Source organism: Canis lupus, chromosome 23 (assembly GCF_003254725.2).
Source record: "Canis lupus dingo isolate Sandy chromosome 23, ASM325472v2, whole genome shotgun sequence".
In the NCBI taxonomy this organism is placed as follows: Eukaryota; Metazoa; Chordata; class Mammalia; order Carnivora; family Canidae; genus Canis; species Canis lupus.
Window position 1 is genome coordinate 38,250,625 of NC_064265.1, and position 20,397 is coordinate 38,271,021.

The following is a 20,397-nucleotide window of genomic DNA, read 5'->3' on the forward strand; positions in this document are numbered from 1 at the left end:
ATCAATACTCTATATGTAAATAGAGTGATCTTTCTCATGTGTTAAGTCAAAAAAGCAAGGTAAAAAACAGAGCTTACAATATGTTACCTTTTTGGGCAAGGTTAATACAAAAATAAGTTTGTGACTTATTAAAATAAGTTTGTGACTCTTCCTTATACTTACCCCCTTTTTATGTATATCAATAGTATTTATAAAACGTGTTCTATAATTATGTAATTGTAGATACTATTATGTACTGTCCAGTGACATTCTTTTTATTTTTAAAAAATTTTATTTATTTATTCATGAGAGACACAGAGAAAGAGGCAGAGGGAGAAGCAGGTTCCCTGCAGGGAGCCCAATGCAGGACTCGATCCCAGGATCATGACCTGTACATAAGGCACTCAACCACTGAGCCACACAGGTGTCCCTGTCCAGTGACATTCAAAGAAGGCCCTATTCCTGTATCTTTTCTACCTTATTTATAATAGGAACTATAGAATGTATGACTAAGAAGTCACTTTGATACTGACTTTTTAAAAAAGGTACTACCTTCTGCTGTTGCAAAGTGCAAAATTTTGAGTGGAAACTGTGTGTGTTTTATTCTGACTTAATAATATGTTAGAAATTAGAGAATAGAGTGTGATAAGTTTTACATATTGCCCCTGCTGTTACCTAAGGTACTGTAGAAATTTTTAATAAGCAAAAATCCCTTTGGTATGTATGTATGTATTTATTCTTAAGATTTTTTAAAAAATTTATTCATGAGAGACAAGAGTGAGACAGAGAGAGGGAGAGAGGCAGAGACACAGGCAAAGGGAGAAGCAGGCTCCATGCAGGCAGCCTGACATGGGACTCAATCCTGGGATTCCAGGATCACGCCCTGGGCTGAAGGCGGCGCTAAACCGTTGAGCCACCCAGGCTGCCCACCTTTGGTATTTAAAGTGAAACATTTATTTAGCCCATTTGTTTTAATGGAAAGCAAAAAGTAATTGGGTCAACATTTTAGCATATTTCTAAAGCGCCTTAATATATCCCTTTGTGGAAGGCACTATCCCACAGTTTACTTTTATACTGTATTACATATATAAGTATTTTGCATTAAAACAGAATCAATACAACACTACAGTTTTATAAAATAATGCTTTGAAAAAAAACAAAATAAAATAATGCTTTGTTAGGAAAAGGAATTACAGTTTTGCAATATAACTAAATTGTTTTACATACTTCTGAATGCAGTAGATATGTAGCCAGTGTTTTTAATGACTCTATTTGTATTCTCCCAATCATTTTCTCAGTGTAACATTTCCTGGAATAATAATAGTAAAAAATTCAGATCTTTCAAAAAAAAAAAAAGTATGCATTTGTTTTACTTTTAAAAAGGGGAGAATTATGCAAAAATTAAGAAAAAGTTATCATAGTCAAAAAAAGAAAGCTAGATTCACAAATCAGAATGTTTAAATGTTTATGTTTTACATAAATTTAAAATTAAAAAGGGGAAAAAGCGACTTCTAAAAATCTTTAAAAAGTAGGGGCACCTGAGGAGTGGTTCAGTTGGTTAAACGTCTGATGTAAGCTCAGGTCATGATTTCAAGGTCCTGGGATTCAGCCTTGCATTGAGCCCTGCATCAGGCTCTGTGCTCAGTGGGGAGTCTGCTTGTCCCTCTCTGCTCTTCCCCCTGCTCTTGTTCTGTCTCTTGCTCAAATAAATATTTTATTTTATTTTTTATTTTTTATTTTTTTTTTCAAATAAATATTTTATTAAAAAATTTTAAACAAACTGAAACAACCTAACTGAATATCAAGTTGGTGGCACATGTACACGGGAAAGAATTACTCCACATAACTTTAATACATGTTATTCTGACTCTCCATTTCCAATAAGCACAGTCTAAGGACAAAAAAGACCTCTAAAAAAAATAAAAATATGTAAGTAAATAAATAAATAAAGGACCTTCAAGAAGCTTAAACTGCATTCAGGAGTGTTTTAGAAGTAATATTAAAATCATATTAATTTAAATTAGGAATCCCACATGCCAAAATCTCAATGGCCTAAAAGAAGTGTAGGGAAGGATCTTAAAGATGGAAATCTGTTTGTAAGAGATTTTATGTAAGGGCCAAACAACCAACTATGTGACACGTGCATGTTATTTGTTTTCCGATTCAAATTAACCAACACCTTTGGGAAAAATATCTTTGAGACAATTGAGGAAATCTGAATATAGACTGAGTTTAAGATGATATTAAGGAATTCCTATTAATTCTGCTAATCATAGTAATTTATTATGGTTGTATTTTTTAAAATGCCTTATCCATTAGATACATCTGAAGTGTTTACAAGTACAATGATTCGATACTGGAGTTTTCTCTAAAACATTCCAACTAACAATAAAACAGGTGGAGGAGGGTAGATTAATATAAGATTACCAATGCTGAGAACTACTGAGGTTGGAAAATAGGTATAGAGGGATTCATTATACTACTCTACTTCCCAATATGTTAAAAGATTTCGTACTAGTTTGTCTTTAAACAAGTAAACACATTCCCTTTCGATACAAATATCCTTTTTATCATAATTATTTATAGTCTGAATCCTTCAAAGAGGTAAGAATTCAAGTTAGTGCTACTGGGAAATGCAAAATTCTAATGAATTTAGAATCTACCTGCAACACAATTCAGGAAAATCATCCTTGAATCTCAGGCCAGTTCTTAGTGTGGTCATCATCTTCACCCTCACGGAGCTGACGTGTTTTGGTCCCATCAACTTCATCAAAGACATCAAACTGTTCAAAGCCTATAAAGTAAGTAGGGCTTTAAAATAAAGCCTATAAACAAGTCAGCAGGAGTAGATGGACCCTAAGGACAAGATCCTACCCACATCTCAGAGTAGTACCTATTCTCTGGCAACACAATGTTTAAATGTTGGCCAGTTCATTTTGTTCAGATTTTTATGTAAGAATTATGAATTTGAGAAATATAAGCTGAGTTCTGGTGTGTTTTTTCTTGTGAAGGTAACTTGTTATTTTTGTCCTCATGGCCCTCTAGAAGAATAATTTTCAAATTTATTAAGAATATAATACCTATTGTTTTCTTTATATTCATCCCCAAACTATTATGCAACACATGCATTTCTGTCCTAATGGTACAAATTTCAAGATGCTCTGAATTTTGCAAAACAACCAAGTTTAGTAAAATAAGACTGATGACATACCCACAAAATAATATACATTTTATTGTGTGTAGAACATAGAATCAGACTTGTATCAACAGCTCTAGGTTCTAATGAAAGTGTAAAGAAACTCTCTACTCAACCTTAACTATGTGCCAAAACATACAAGCTTTTTATGGTTTAAAACACAAACTATAGTTTTCTTAGATTGGAGATCGTTCTCTCACTCAGGATAATAATAAGAAAGATTCCATAGAGATGGAATAGAAATTGTCTGGAAGATTAAAATTACCAGTTGACACCAACAGAATAAGTATCAGCTCTGAAAATAGCTTAATATTTTATGTCTTTCTTGGCTCCTTTATTAAGAGAAGAATATATACTGAAATAAAAGCTTCCTCTCATAGATTTTTTTCTATAATTTTACTGACTGCAGAGATGGGAAGCAATGGAAACTTAATGAGTGTCTAAAATTCCATCCTAATCTATGGACAAAAATTTCCAATGGTGATCAACTGTTACAGCAGTCATAATTAAACTTCACTGTGTCAAACGCAGTTAAACATAAACTGACAGGGGTGCCTGGATGACTCAGTCTGTTAAGCGTTTGTTTTTGGCTCAGGTCATGATCCCAGGGTCCTTGGATAGAACCACTCATGGGGCTCCCTGCTCCGGGAGAGAGCTTGCTTCTCTTTCCCTGATCCCCCTGCTTTTGCTCTTTCACTCTCTCAAACAAGTAAATATAATCCTTTAAAAAAAAAGGATAGGGATCCCTGGGTGGCGCAGCGGTTTAGCGCCTGCCTTTGGCCCAGGGCGCGATCCTGGAGACCTGGGATCGAATCCCACATCGGGCTCCCGGTGCATGGAGCCTGCTTCTCCCTCTGCCTATGTCTCTGCCTCTCTCTCTCTCTCCCTCTGTGTGACTATCATAAATAAATAAAAATTAAAAAAATAATAATAATAAAAAATAAAAATAAAAATAAAAATAAAAATAAAAAAAAGGATAGAGAAAAAAGATAAACAAAAAGTGACAAATACTGAAGTTACTCAGTTTTATGTAAGCTAACATTTTTGGTTTTTAAAAACGCCATTGGGGGACACCTGGGTGGCTCAGCAGTTGAGCATCTGCCTTCAGCTCAGGACGTGATCCCAGAATGCCAGGATCGCGTCCCATATCGGGCTCGTTGCATGGAGCCTGCTTCTACCTCTGCCTGTGTCTCTGCCTCTCTCCCTGTGTCTCTCATGAATAAATAAATAAAATCTTAAAAAAACAAAAAAACAAAAAACAAAAAACAAAACAAAACAAAACAAAACAAAAAAAAACCCAGCATGGGCCATGACTTACAACACAACAATTTGGACTAATGAACTCAATTACGCAACTTTTGTTTGAGCCATCAGAGATGCTGGTCTTTTTTTTCCCCACTGAGCTAAGTGATGTGCTGACATGAGCTTGAAGCTAATTGGGGTCATCACCTGGCTATTATGTATAGAGCCAATCCAGGGGAATTTGAGCTAAGAGATAAATTCTGAGAACACTGTGTTCAAAATCAAGTTATACTCAAAGCTATATTATTCTTAAGGACACTTAGTCACAAAGCCAATAAATTCTTTTAAGCCAGTTTGGGTTAAAACTGGCTTTATAAACAAAAACACTGTAAGTGACATAATTCCTTTTTTTAGACTTCCCAAAAGCTTATAAAGGAATAGAAGGATTCAGAATATCACATATTTGATTATTTCTTATCTTTGAATGTTTGTAGCTATAAGCAGAAGTCATATCCCTTATGTATTCTATATGAATTCTAAAACTTTGCCATTTATCATCACTACCTACCATTTTCTTATCTTCAATGCCAACACTGGAGCTTAGTAACTGCATGTTAAAAAAAGCCAAAATGCCCAACAACTTAGGTTGCAAATAATCAGCCTAGTGAAAAAAAAAAAAAAAAAACATAAAACAGATATTATATTTACAAAGATCAAATTTCATAAATTAAACAATTTATTTAACATCATTTCTATTTCTATATTATTTATGATAGAACATTGGAAGTAATAAGCATTTGGTAGATTTTTCTATAAAAGTATATTTTTACATCTAGTATTTTAAAAATTAGTGAAATTGGTTTATAAACACCCTGACAAAATATGATTAAACAGTATTTTACAATGAGAAAATCATGAGCTTTTGAATTATGAAATGTGCTGGCATGGGATCCTCAGGATTGACTCACATAAGGACCCAGAGTGAAGAAAATACTTAAGAAGAAGAACAGAGGGATCCCTGGGTGGCGCAGCGGTTTGGTGCCTGCCTTTGGCCCAGGGCGCGATCCTGGAGACCCGGGATCGAATCCCACGTTGGGCTCCCGGTGCATGGAGCCTGCTTCTCCCTCTGCCTATGTCTCTGCCTCTCTCTCTCTCTCTCTGTGACTATCATAAATAAATAAAAATAAAAAAAAAGAAGAACGGATAAAGACAAAGTAACTGTCCTTATCTAGAACATTCAGAGCCAAGATGAGGGGGGAAAAGAGTACTTACAAAGGAAAAACTAACCTGCCAGAACAATGGTCTGACTCAAGGGTCAAAATCCTTTGAGACAACAGTGGTAGAGGGGTAACAAGGCCATGGAAATCAACACATTTCACTGACCATAGCACTTTGGGTCTCCTGAAGGGAAGAGGATTAAGTCTTTCTCATAAGATGATCCTAGAGGAAAGAGTATTGGCTTTAAGCCAAACCAGGGTTTGAATCCCAATTCTGACTTATCCAGTGTGTGATGCTGGGTTAAGTTACTTCCCTAAGTTATTTAACTCCTCTGAGTCTATAAAATGAGAAGACCTATTGCACAGAGTTGTTGTAGAGATTAAATAAAATAACATGCATTAAGCACTAATAATATAGTAATGTGCTGCTTTTGCTGAAGAAGGCATTGAGAAGCGGCAGCCATGGCTCTGTACTACTCTGTGGCCATGGGCCTCATCAAGGGCCACAGGTGACTAGGCACAACAGCAGGCCAAGGCACAGCAGCAGTCACAGGTACCTCATCAAGCACATCAAGTTCACACGGGACACGACATGAGAGGTGTGCAGCTTTACTCCCTACGGTGACATGCAGTGGAGCCTCTCAAGGTCTCCAAGGATAAGTGCACCCTCAAGATCATCAAGAAAAGGGTGGGGACACACATTCATGCCAAGAGGAAGAGAAAAGAGCTGAGCAATGTCCTAGCAGCCAGGAGGAAAGCAGCAGCCAAGAAGGATTAAACCCCTTTCCTCTGTATGTAATAAATCCTTTTTGGAATTTGGGGGAAAAAAAAGAATAAAGTGTTAAGTTGTTAATATTATTATAAACTGGGAATGTGAGTACTCTGCAAAGAAAAATATTCAAAATATTTACATACGGGCAAGAAAGGGAGCAAGAAAAAGAGCTGGGGAGGAGTAGCAAAGTATCTTTGAACTCTAGAAGAAAGTTACATTGCTTGATATTGAGGCACCTGATTTAGGGATCTCCAGATTACCTATACTGCCAAAGGGAGAAGGGTAGGAAGGTGTGTATTAGCACATACTAGAGAGTAAGTGAGGTGTTCAACCTGTCTCTCCAGATTAGATACTGGGATAAACTTTTCTCTTGCCAAGCACAGAGAATCATCTGTCAAGCCTAAAACTACATTTAATTTGCAAACTTCTGATTTGAATTAAGACTCAATTTAAGCTTAACAAGCCACAATTCCTAATTGCATGGTTCCAGTCCATGTTTCTTAAAAGAAATGAAGATATATATGACACTCACAGTCTGTCAACATTCTATTTTTAAAGCTCTTGCATTTAAACAATAGTTCATTAATCTACCACTCACCAAATATTTATTAAGTATGCCTAGAACCCTGTGCCAGGTACAGCTGTACAAAGTAAACAAAGACACTTTCCTCCTATTAGCTTACATGGGAGACTCATAGAAGATATGAAATAAATATGTAAATAAGGTTATGATAAAAGCTATAAGGAAAATACCATTATCACATGATAGGGAAGAACTGGGATGTGAGAGTTTAGATAGGGTGATCAGAAAATTCTGAGATCTAAAGAATGAGAAAGATCTAAGAGATTATTCCAAGTAAAAAGACTAAGGCAAAGACTCTGAAGCAGGAAAAAGCTTGAGAAAGCTTGTTGTTTAAAAAACACAACAAAAGTTATAGACCAATATCCCTGATGAACATGGATGCAAAAATTCTCAATAAGATACTAGCCAATAGGATCCAACGTACATTAAGAAAATTATTCACCATGACCAAGTAGGATTTATTCCCGGGACACAAGGCTGGTTTAACACTCATAAAACAATCAATGTGATTCATCATATCGGCAAGAGAAAAACCAAGAACAATATGATCCTCTCATTAGATGCGGAGAAAGCATTTGACAAAACACAGCATCCATTCCTGACCAAAACTCTTGAGTGTAGGGATAGAGGGAACATTCCTCAACATCTTAAAAGCCATCTAGAAAAAGCCCACAGCAAATATAATTCTCAATGGGGAAGCACTGGGAGCCTTTCCCCTAAGATCAGGAACACGACAGGGATGTCCACTCTCACCACTGCTATTCAACATAGTACTGGAAGTCCTAGCCTCAGCAATCAGGCAACTAAAAGACATTAAAGGCATTCGAATTGGCAAAGAAGAAGTCAAACTCTCCCTCTTCGCCGATGACATGACACTCTACTTAGAAAACCCAAAAGACTCCACCCCAAGATTGCTAGAACTCATACAGCAATTTGGCAGTGTGGCAGGATACAAAATCAATGCCCAGAAGTCAGTGGCATTTCTATACACTAACAATGAGACTGAAGAAAGGCACCAAAAACTATAGAACACTAAAAACTATAGAACACTTCTGAAAGAAATTGAGGAAGACACAAAGAGATGGAAAAATATTCCATGCTCATGGATTGGCAGAATTAATATTGTGAAAATGTCAATGTTACCCAGGGCAATTTACACGTTTAATGCAATCCCTATCAAAATACCATGGACTTTCTTCAGAGAGTTAGAACAAATTATTTTAAGATTTGTGTGGAATCAGAAAAGACCCCAAATAGCCAGGGGAATATTGAAAAAGAAAACCATAGCTGGGAGCATCACAATGCCAGATTTCAGGTTGTACTACAAAGCTGTGGTCATCAAGACAGTGTGGTACTGGCACAAAAACAGACACATAGATCAATGGAACAGAATAGAGAATCCAGAAGTGGACCCTCAACTTTATGGTCAACTAATATTCGATAAAGGAGGAAAGACTATCCACTGGAAGAAAGACAGCCTCTTCAATAAATGGTGCTGGGAAAATTGAACATCCACATGCAGAAGAATCAAACTAGACCACTCACTTTCACCATACACAAAGATAAACTCAAAATGGATGAAAGATCTAAATGTGAGACAAGATTCAATCAAAATCCTAGAGGAGAACACAGGCAACACCCTTTTTGAACTCGGCCACAGTAACCTCTTGCAAGATACATCCTCGAAGGCAAAAGAAACAAAAGCAAAAATGAACTATTGGGACTTCATCAAGATAAGAAGCTTTTGCACAGCAAAGGATACAATCAACAAAACTAAAAGACAACCTACAGAATGGGAGAAGATATTTGCAAATGATGTATCAGATAAAGGGCTAGTTTCCAAGATCTATAAAGAACTTATTAAACTCAACAGCAAAGAAACAAACAATCCAATCATGAAATGGGCAAAAGACATGAACAGAAATCTCACAGAGGAAGACCTACACATGGCCAACACGCACATGAGAAAATGCTCCGCATCACTTGCCATCAGGGAAATACAAATCAAAATCACAATGAGATACCACCTCACACCAGTGAGAATGGTGAAAATTAACAAGGCAGGAAACCACAAATGTTGGAGAGGATGTGGAGAAAAGGGAACCCTCTTACACTGTTGGTGGGAATGTGAAATGGTGCAGCCACTCTGGAAAACTGTGTAGAGGTTCCTCAAAGAGTTAAAAATAGACCTGCCCTACAACCCAGCAACTGCACTGCTGGGGATTTACCCCAAAGATACAGATGCAATGAAACGCCGAGACACCTGCACCCCGATGCTTATAGCAGCAACGTCCACAATAGCCAAACTGTGGAAGAAGCCTCGGTGTCCACCGAAAGATGAATGGATAAAGAAGATGTGGTATATGCATACGATGGAATATTACTCAGCTATTAGAAATGACAAATACCCACCATTTGCTTCAACGTGGATGGAACTGGAGGGTATTATGCTGAGTGAAATGAGTCAATCAGAGAAGGACAAACATTATATGTTCTCATTCATTTGGGGAATATAAATAATAGTGAAAGGGAATAGAAGGGAAGGGAGAAGAAATGGGTAGGAAATATCAGAAAGGGAGACAGAACATAAAGACTCCTAACTCTGGGAAACAAACTAGGGGTGGTGGAAGGGAAGGGGGGGGTGGGGGTGAATGGGTGACGGGCACTGAGGGGGGCACTTGACGGGATGAGCACTGGGTGTTATTCTGTAAGCTGGCAAATTGAACACCAATAACAAATAAATTTATTATTAAAAAAATAAAATAAAATTTTGAGAAACTTCAAAAAAAATAAATGGTCTTAAAAAAAAACACACAACAAAAGAAACAAGGAAGAAAAGAGTTGCACAATGAAGGTGGAAAGGTACTCCACATACAGTTTTATAGATTTTAAGAGCAATGAAAATCATAAAGGGAATTTATGCAGGGGAACGATATGAGTTTAAGCTATATATATAAAAAAACACACTTCAAATGTTGTGTAAATAAATAACTGAGTAAAGACGTGGGAAAGGAGAGAAAAGTTAGGAGGTTTTTACAGCTGTCCCCGAGAAAGAAGTTGGTCACTTATAAGAGGGGAGTGGCAGCAGAGACTGAAAAATATACTTTGGAGATAGACTTGCTAGGATTTGCACTTAATAATAAAGGATGAAGAAACTGGAGGGTTCATGAATGCCTCCCAAGTTTTAATTTAGCAACTAGGTAGACATGTTCCATTTCCTGAGATAGGAAAGACTAGGAGAAAAACAGGTTGAGGAGGGAAAATAAGGATTTCCAATAGACATGCTATGTTGGACTGATTTGAGATGCATAAAAGATAGGTAAGTAGAGATGACAAAGAGAAAGTTGGACAGTTTGTCAACCCCTCTCACCTTCAGATCCATTGTCTGCCGTGCTCTATGCCTGGGAGGCTAACCAGATTTCATTATTCAAGATCCCTTTCAACTGGTTTCCCAATGAATTCAGTCAACAGGAAGCACCACAGAGAACATAGATCAAGAGGAGAGAGCATGGGATTTATAATTCCTGCTCCCTCTGGGTTTTGAGGTGGTTCGGGCACTGTCCACATCGCTCTACAATGACAATTCTCTCCCTGCACCATGGCTCTAAGCTTTCAACTAGGTTTGGTAACACCATTTCTCCTTGGCCAGGACTAAGGGGAGCCTAAAATTTCTGCTATTCCTAGTCCCTATGTTCCTTAACATTCCCTACTGGTTCTCTTAACTTTGCCCATGACAATGAAAATAGCCTTTTCTTCAAATTATTTTCAGTAAAACATTTATGTGAGCCATCTGTTTCCTGCCAGGACCTAACTTGTATAAACCCACAGGTCCAAAGCTCAGGAGAGGTCTGGATGGAAATCACAACTATGAAGTCATCAAAATATAAACCATATTAAGCAAAGGACCAGATGAGACTAGATACTCTCTCCCTTAAGGAGAGAATGTCACTAGAGAAAAAAATTCAATTACATAGTCCTGAATCAATCTAACATTTAAAGGATAAAGAGGGTAGGACCCTATAAAGACTGAGCAGTTTAAAAAAAAAGAAAAGAAAAGAAAAAAAGTGTGGTATGACATAAGCCACAAGGGAAAGAATGGTCAGTTGTATTGAACATTACTGAAAGGTTAAAGAAGATAGGAAAAGAGAAGTAACCATTGGATTTGACATCAGAAAGACTGTTTTTGACCTGGATAAGAATTTCAGTGAAATAGAACAGAATTAGATTAAAACAAAGAATGCGTGGGAAATGAGAAAGAGATAGAAACCTCACAAGATATTTTGCTAATAGCCCTCTGAGTCTCTTGAAGGAATTAGAGCAATCAAAAGAAAAAAAATAGTAAGCCTGAAGATTTATATATATTTTTTCACATGAAGAAGTGATTACACATAAAAACTTAAGATAGGAAAAGATAAAAGGGATAACAGATCTTCTAACTCCCTCAAATACAACAATGGATTTTAAATATAGTTAGAACTTATAAAAAAAAAAAAAAAAAAGTGATCCCTGGGTGGTGCAGCGGTTTAGCGCCTGCCTTTGGCCCAGGGCGTGATCCTGGAGACCCGGGATCGAATCCCACATCGGGCTCCCAGTGCATGGAGCCTGCTTCTCCCTCTGCCTATGTCTCTGCCTCTCTCTCTCAATCTCTCTCTCTGTGTGACTATCATAAAAAAAAAAAAAAAAAAAAAAAAGAACTTATAAAGTTAGTATGTTGGGCCAAACAGGCAGATGTGAGTAGGGGGTGGGGGGAGTCACAAATGTATATTCTAATCTATAGTTAAAAAGTAGTGAAAAAAAGTTAATTTGAACAGTTCTACCCAGTGACAAAATAAAATCTACAATCACTTCAAAATACATATTTTTCAACACTAATATATGTTAATACCTTGCTGTAACCATGCGATTTAAATCATTAACCTTTTCAAAATAAAAATCCCAATTTGAAATTTAAATAAATCTCTAGCATTTGGAAAATGCATATAATACCTGTTTCTCCAATTTCATAATTAAGCTACAAAAAGGCAAAAAAAAAAAAAAAAAAAAAAACGAACAAAAAACCCGTTTAAACACTCCTTACCATTAGTTCAGGTGATGTGATCTCTCTGGGGCCCTGATATGGATCATCACTAGATGCAAATGAGGCAAGTATTGACAAACCATTGAAAACCTGTTGATAGTGTTCTCCAATACGTAGCAATAATTCATTATGCAATCCTTGGAAATCTTGTCTCAATAGACTCCCCAGTTCAATTTCTGTTTCATTCTAATCCAAAGACACATTAAAAAAAAAAATAGGCTTTTCGAAATAAGTATATTGTTAACACACTATCAGTAAATCAGAAGATCTAGATCATCTGACAAGATTTACTAATGGTATTTTTAAAAAGGCATTGGAAAAGGATTCTAATCTCATTTTCTCCTGGTAGGTCTCCAATGAGCTAGTAATGAAGAAAAGTGATCAGACTTTATTTTCGAGTAAAATTTTAAAAAGGAAGTCCCAGTTTTCTTAAAATATCACCGATTCATTAGTCATACATACATAACTCTTGGGTGAAAATATTACTAATAGCAGCTTAGAGCAGTCTTCCTGGTCAGACTGTTTGAATTTAAATTCCAGCTTTGCCACTTGTTAGTTGTGCTGTGACCTGTACAAGTTACCTAATCTGACCTCTTTCTTTTTTTTTTTTTTTTTTTTTTTTATCTGACCTCTTTCTGCCTTAGTTTTGTCATCTATAACATGGAAAAATAATGGCATCTATCTCACTGGATAACTATAACATGGAAAAATAATGGCATCTATCTCACTGGATAACTATGAAGACTAAATGAAATTCTTTAGTAAAGTTCTGACATGTAGGAAAATATTATCATTCATCCTCTACAATACAGATTTTCTTTCTCAAAATAAATACACACACTCAATATTCAATAATTCTCATGTGGAAAGAAATCTATTGCTACCATATCATGAAACACATGAAATAAATTAACATCACAGAAAATAGTAGTCACATATACATATCTGACAGATTCTCCTGTTTCTGTTTAGACTCATATTTTTTCGGAGATATTGTTACTACTGTGCCTGGCTGGCTCAGTCAGTTAAGCATCTCTTGATTTCAGCTCGGGTCATGATCTCGGGGTTCTGGGATAGAGCCTGGTGCCCCATGTGTTGGGCTCCATGCTCAGTGGGGAGTCTGCTTGTCCTTCTGCCCTTCTCCACTGCTCATGCTCACGTGCACACTCTCAAATAAATAAAATCTTAAAAAAATTCTCTCCCCCAACCCCCCTACTTGCTCTCCATAAATAAATAAATAAATAAATAAATAAATAAATAAATAAATAGGTAGATAGATAGATAGATAGATAGATAGATAAATACATTGCTAGTATGACACCAAAAAAGAAGTATAAGCTATAAATGTTAAAAAAGAGTAAAACACTGGGCCCAACTGTAATCTGGGCACTACATAACTAACACAAACATTATGCCATAGTTGAGGCTGCCTCTTTCTGTAAATATAATTATTTGAATATCATTAGCCAACTTAGAGGTCCAATCCAAAAATTCTAAAATGAGGGGTGCCTGGCTGGCTCACTCAGAAGAACATGTAACTCTTGATCTTGGAGGAGTGAGTTGAATTCCATACTGGATATAGAGATTACTAAAAAATAAACTAAAAAAAAAATCTGAAATGAAATGATTTGAGAACTTGATCCATGAATGGATGATTATCATATGCCAATATGCCATAATGGTGAAATGATCAAAGAAAATAACAAAAGAATAATTTATTTAATATGCTCCTCTAGGACCAAAACAAAGCTTGCTTACATAATACTATTTGTACTTATATTAATATAGAATATGCTATAAATTACCCACTCTCCTTTCTACAAGAATGTTACAATAGCTTTCCTATAATGCTAATTTAAACAAAAGAGTAAAATATATACATTTAATTACCTTTAGATAATGAAGGGCCCGTTCTAATTCATCCTTGGAACAGGAACAGACCAAATGAGAAAAAATATATTTGAAGTTATTTATTAAAATCTCTCTACGATTGACATTTAATTGTTTTCCTAAAGTTCGAATGAGAGCAGAAGCTGCAGGGCTTGCTTTGGCAGCAAGGTCAGGTAGCAGAACTTGTAATGTCCTCTGAAAAAGAAACATTACAATTACTAAAAAGTACATTTGCCCAGGTAATAACATATTCACATAAGTTAGGTGCAAAAATATTTTAAAATGCCAAATAAAATTGTAGTCCAAATGTCATACTTGACTTCAGATTTACCATTTATTCATTCAACAGATATTACTGAACATCTACTATGATTCAGAAACTACAGATACTGATACAAAAAAATTGCCAAGATCCCTGATAGCACAGAGTTCACACTGTAGCTAATGTATAAGTATAAGCTAATATATGTAAAGAAAATAATTTTTCATAGGTATGTGTTAAAATATACTCATGCTCTAAGGCAGAAGTTTCAAGTTTGATTTATTATTTGGGCTAACTAGGATTTAGACAACAAGCAAGAGTAACCATATATACAAAATTTTAAGTTTCTTTTTTTTTTATATTATTTATTTATTTATTCATGAGAGACAGACACAGAGAGAGGGAGAGAGAGAGAGGCGCAGAGGCACAGCCAGAGGGAAAAGCAGGCTCCATGCAGGGAGCCCAACATGGGACTTGATCCCGGGTCTCCAGGATCACGCCCTGAGCTGAAGGTGGTGCTAAACCTCTGAGCCACCTAGGCTGCCCTTGTGCATTTTAATTAAAAAGTTGATGCTGAAAACAAAACAAAACAAAACAAACAAAACAAAACAAAACAAAACAAAACAAAACAAAACAGTTGATGCTGGGGCAGCCTGGGCCCAGCGGTTTAGCGCCGCCTTCAGCCCGGGGTGTGATCCTGGAGAGCCGGGATCAAGTCCCACGTCAGGCTCCCTGCATGGAGCCTGCTTCTCCCTCTGCCTGTGTCTCTGCGCCTCTCTCTGTGTCTCTCTCATGAATAAATAAGTAAAGTCTTTAAAAAAAAAAGTTGATGCTGCAATATTAATAAAACCATTTTAACACATCATCTCAACATGGCAAAAAAATCTATTTTGATTTTGGTCTATTTCCTTTAAGATCTTATTCATTAAATATACAAAAAATTCCAAACAAAAAATGGTTGGCCTTTCATTTATTCAGTAAACATGTATCTAAAGAACACCTACTACATGTCAGTCACTATCCTAGATACTGGAGACATAACAGTAAACAAGACAGGTCCTGCCCTCAGAGATGCTTACATCTTACTTGTATTATATCTTTCAACTTAATATTAATCATGCAAGACTGATACAACATTTTAAGGTAGTATACAAAGTATTAATAATTATTATATTAATGGTTCCATAATAGTTTATAACCTTAATATTAGACAGTTTCTTTTCAGGGTTTTGTTTAGTTTTGCTGTTAGGAAAATGTTGCAATAAACACCTGTACTTTTTGGTTCCCAGAGTGAAATTACTGAATAAAAAGGTAAGAACATCTTTATAATCCTTATTGTATACTATCATATTTCCTTCTAGGATTTGAGCAATTTATAGGCAGTTTAAGTTTGTTTAAAATACAGTAATATAATAGGGAGAAATACTCACTTTTGACAGTATGAATCCCTATTCTAACTTATTAAGGGTAACCATAACTTTGCCCTTGGGAAAAGGTAAGAAGAAGAGAATCTACCTTATCCATCTTTCAAACCTCAACCCTAATGACATTTTGAAGACTTCTAAGCCACTCCACACTACAAACTGTCATCTGAAATCATAGAAGGTCAAAAATACCAATAGTTTTGTACTAAATTACTCTAATGTCTTAGGAGTAAAAATGATATTAGACTGTGCATTACCAATGGAACCAATCATAGCACTGAAGACATAAGGATTCAGTCAACTGAATTAGTTATCATTAATCAATTAGTATTAACCTTTCAGAATAACTAACCATATAGAATAACTCAAATTAATATGAACTTAAATTTTATAAGTAACAGTATTATATCAAAGTCAAAAGAAAACATGTAAATCTGAACATCTAGGATCTATAAGCTCCTCAATGTTCTTGCCAGTTTTTCTTTAAAATAAGACAAGAATGGAATAAACACAAAATATGAATTGAAAACCTCAAGTAAGTCAACTACACTTTACAACTTACAGTAAGGAAACGATTAAGATCAGGAAAGTCAAAAACATTGGCAATTTCAGACAAGGTATTTAAAGCCATTTCTCTCTGGTGAGCCACATCTTGTTTTCGCATCTCAGCATTCTGGCACGGAGTACTAGGAAGCGCTGTCATCTGACTGGAATGGAGGGACTCTACTAAAAACTAGAGCAAAACAATCTGTTAATTTTCATACAAGGAAGGAAATTTAACAGATACTCTCTAAGCTAACATAAAGGACATTATCGACCTTATCAGCACTCTAAACATATTACCTGAATTAGCTCATTCAATTTTTATTTAACAAACTTTAATTTTTTTTTATTTTTTTTATTTATGATAGTCACAGAGAGAGAGAGAGAGGCAGAGACATAGGCAGAGGGAGAAGCAGGCTCCATGCACTGGGAGCCCGACGTGGGATTCGATCCCGGGTCTCCAGGATCACGCCCTGGGCCAAAGGCAGGCGCCAAACCGCTGCACCACCCAGGGATCCCTTAACAAACTTTAATGAGGTAGATTATGTCATAACCTCCCTTTTACAGATGGAGTAACCATGTTTAGTTAAGAAATTTAAATTTCTTAACTACTAACAGGGCAAAGCCAGTATATTAACATTTCTTAACTTTTCAGCCATGAATTGAAACAACTTTTTTTAAAACAAACGCTATCCATAATATCAAGCCATAAAAAAGTTTATCATCACTAAAAGGCTAAAACAGAGAAGCATTTAACAGATTAACAACAGGGCATAATAATTCAATATAAGAGGATTTTTCTCCTCTCCCATTTATAATACACATCTTCAGACCAAGATCATAATATCTAAAACTCAAAGATTTAGGTTCTCTTAAATACACTGAATACATCATTAAAAAAATCATTAAAAAAAAATATATCCTTTAGGGGCACCTGGCTGGCTCAGTGGGTTAATAAACAGTTGCTTTTGGATCAGATCACTATCCTGTCGTCCTGTGAATCAAACCCCACATGGGGCTCCCTGCTCAGCAAGTGAATTTGCTTCTCCCTGTCCCTCTGCCCATCGCCCTGCTTATGCTCTCATTCTCTTTCTCTAATACATAAATAAAATCTTAAAAAATTAAAAAATAAATAAAAATATATCCTTTAAAGCAAGACAAATAATATGTATATACAGTTTTTTGGTGGGGTTTTTTTTTTTTTTTTTTTTAAGTTCTTGCAAAGTACTGCTATTTCCTATAGACAAGGCCAATGCTGACTCTCACCTGACAGATGGGTTTCTTATACTGGCTGAAAAAGTTTTGTAGTTTAACACTCTTAGCTGCAACTAGAGCTCTGATTTCTGTATATGCTGCTCCAGAGACAGATGCTGACTTGGATAATAAACAATGCAATAAGTGCAAAAGTGCAAAAGGTACCAAATCTCCTTTTGCTGCTCTAAAAAAAAAACAAAAAAAAGTTATTGTCAATGTCTCAAATATAAATGGAAACCCATAAAAATATACATTTGATATCACATTTCTTTCTATAATATCACATCTATCACACCACCATTTCTAACATGAGGCAAACAAAAAAAGTATAAAACTGCTGCCAAGTATACCTTCCAATATCCCCTGTTGTAAGAATCAAGGTATCCTTCAACTCATTATTTCTTGAGATTTGAGCATGTGTATATGCTTCCTTCATTCTTAAGACAAAAAGCTAGAATAATAAAATTAATTAGTTAAAGAATTTTTTTAGAGCAGGTTAATGAAAATACAAATGTTTAAAAATAAGAAACTATCAACCTCTTTTATAAATCCATCCTCAGAGTCTAAGGATTCCAATATATGCTTGATATTTCCACTAAAAGCCACTCTAACATCCTTGTCTGGATCTTCCATTAAATTTAATAAGGTTCCAAGAACTGTTTTCACATCTGTTTCATCTTCTCTAAAATCAAGATGCTTACAAAGATGATATAGATTATCTATGAAAGCTAAAGGGTGAGAGCATACAATGCACAATTTAACACATGAAATATCAAAGTTTTACAGTAAAATTACCCATAAACAATATACAAAGAATTCTAACTTGCCTTATAATGTCAATATTTAAATTAGTAGAGCACACAGAATTGTGGAAGATTAAAATACTTACAAATTTAAATTTATGTAATACCTAATAAAAGTTATAAGTAATTTGAATCTAAAATAAATTCTAGATTTTTTTATTTTTATTTTTTTAAGGTTTTATTTATTTATTCATGAGAGACACACAAGAGAGAGGCAGAGACATAGGTAGAGGGAGAAGCAGGCTCCCTGTGTGAGGAGCCTGATGTGGAACTTGATACCAGGATCCAAGGATCACACCCTGAGCCAAAGGCAAAAGCTCAACCACTGAGCCACCCAGATGCCCCTAGATTTTTTTAAGTTCTAAATGACTAGTCACTTAGATTTTGTGGATCATTATATTTTACCAAGATGGACTTCAAAGCACATTGCACTAATCTGCAGTGCCTGGGTAGCTTAGTTGGCTAAGTGTCCGACTCTTGATTTCAGCTCGGGTCATGATCTCAGGGTTATGAGACTGAGCCCCGCCCTGCGCTGGGTGTGATGCCTGCTTGAGATTCTCTCTCTCCCTCTCTCTGCTCCTCTCCACCCTCTAGAAAAATTTTTCACTAATCCGAAGAACTGTGAACTAAGGGCAATCTTTGCCTTACTGTTAATCTTATAAGATTTGGGGAGTTCTAAAAACTACCTATTATATATTATTTTGAAAACTTGAGAACAGTTGCCACTTATACCCAAACAAATGGATCTCACAAGTATTCATGTAAGAAGAAGAAGATATAACCTGTATATAGTCCTCGGTTGGGCAAAGTATCTAATAATGTGAAGTTCTGAGGTCCAAGGTAGTGTAGCAGGGGACACATTAGGAAGGTCCTTGGTATCACTAAAGAGGATATAGAATATTGAACCTCACGATACTGAACCAAATGCCAGGTATCCCCAAGTAGACTACCAAATTAAATCATCATTTAAAAATCCAAAAATTGGGCAGCCCCAGTGGCTCAGCAGTTTAGCATCGCCTTCAGCCCAGGGCATGATCCTGGAGACCCGGGATTGAGTCCCACATCGGGCTCCCTGCATGGAGCCTGCTTCTCCCTCAGCCTGTATCTCTTCCTCTCTCTCTGTCTCTCATGAATAAATAATAAAATAAAATATTTTAAAAAAATAAAAAAATAAAAATCCAAAAATTACTTCCCTTTTTAGTTCTGTGATAGTCTAATACCAGACATCCTTTTATAAGTAATCATTACATGACTACTGAACCTATCAAGCATATTTAATTTTGTAAGGCTTCAAGCTAATTCTATCACTGACTTTAAAGAGTTTTAAAAGATTTTAAATATTTAATAAATCATAATAAATCACTCACCAAGTTTCACTGGACTAGGTGTTTTTTTTCTCAATAGGAAAAGGAATGGCTTGCAAATGGAAGCTTTTAGTTGAGAAGATGAACATTCATGTTGAGATGCAACTTTTAGATTTTTACAGAAAAGGTCAGTATATCCATGTTCAGAGAAAGGTTCTGTTAAGGAACTTGTCAAATGAAACATGCCATGAAGTGTACAGACAAGTTGACCAAGGATAGAGGCAAATTCTCTCTTGACAAAGTCAGAATCATCTTTGACTTTATCTCTGGGGAGAAAAAAGAGAAGGTACTAATTATACTTTATTTTGTGGTCTAACTAGTCTTGCTTAATTTGGGGCAAAAGTAATGGTAAGACAAAGCCTAGAAGGAAGAAAATTTGAACTCCAAAACTAAAAGCAACATTTTCTCTATATATCTAGCAATATACATATATTCACATATAGTATAATCTTTCCAATCAAGTTATATATTCAAATTAAAATATTAATACATACATAAGAATCTTGGGAACTCTGTTACATGAATTTTGCTGCTGCAATAAGATAAAAAATCCATTAACACAACTAGCCCGGATTACTTCATGGGAGCTCTGTAGGGCCCAGCTATAAATTGCTGTTCTCCATTCAAGGAATATTCTTCTTGGAAACAAAGTTAGAAGAAACACACACCGTGACTGTGCCTGTGGTGCTGAAAAAATTAAGTCTATTAAACAAGATTTCTAAATGTTAATTATATTATATATATATTAAAACACATACTCAGTTTATATACATATTTATTTTTTGTTGTAA

At 35.6% G+C, this 20,397-nt stretch overlaps 1 protein-coding gene and 1 pseudogene across 4 annotated transcripts in view; one reads left to right on the top strand and one right to left on the bottom strand.

Annotated features, from left to right (window-relative positions):
• The window catches only part of ATR (ATR serine/threonine kinase), a 91,122-nt gene that overhangs the window by 56,888 nt on the left and 13,837 nt on the right, over positions 1-20,397 (bottom strand). For all 4 annotated transcript variants that reach the window (XR_004808397.2, XM_025448740.3, XM_049099904.1 and 1 more), the window contains 10 exons: positions 20,101-20,293; positions 19,610-19,872; positions 17,977-18,167; positions 17,790-17,890; positions 17,452-17,623; positions 16,205-16,375; positions 13,957-14,151; positions 12,067-12,252; positions 4,986-5,078; positions 2,643-2,773 (listed from right to left, as the gene is read on the bottom strand). Coding sequence is in view for 3 of the 4 variants with exons in the window: in XM_025448740.3 (XP_025304525.3) it covers positions 2,643-2,773; positions 4,986-5,078; positions 12,067-12,252; positions 13,957-14,151; positions 16,205-16,375; positions 17,452-17,623; positions 17,790-17,890; positions 17,977-18,167; positions 19,610-19,872; positions 20,101-20,293 (1,696 nt within the window). In the remaining variant the exon portion in view is untranslated. The remainder of the gene's footprint in view (positions 1-2,642; positions 2,774-4,985; positions 5,079-12,066; positions 12,253-13,956; positions 14,152-16,204; positions 16,376-17,451; positions 17,624-17,789; positions 17,891-17,976; positions 18,168-19,609; positions 19,873-20,100; positions 20,294-20,397) is intronic.
• Positions 6,097-6,412, top strand: LOC118352015 (60S ribosomal protein L36-like; annotated as a pseudogene).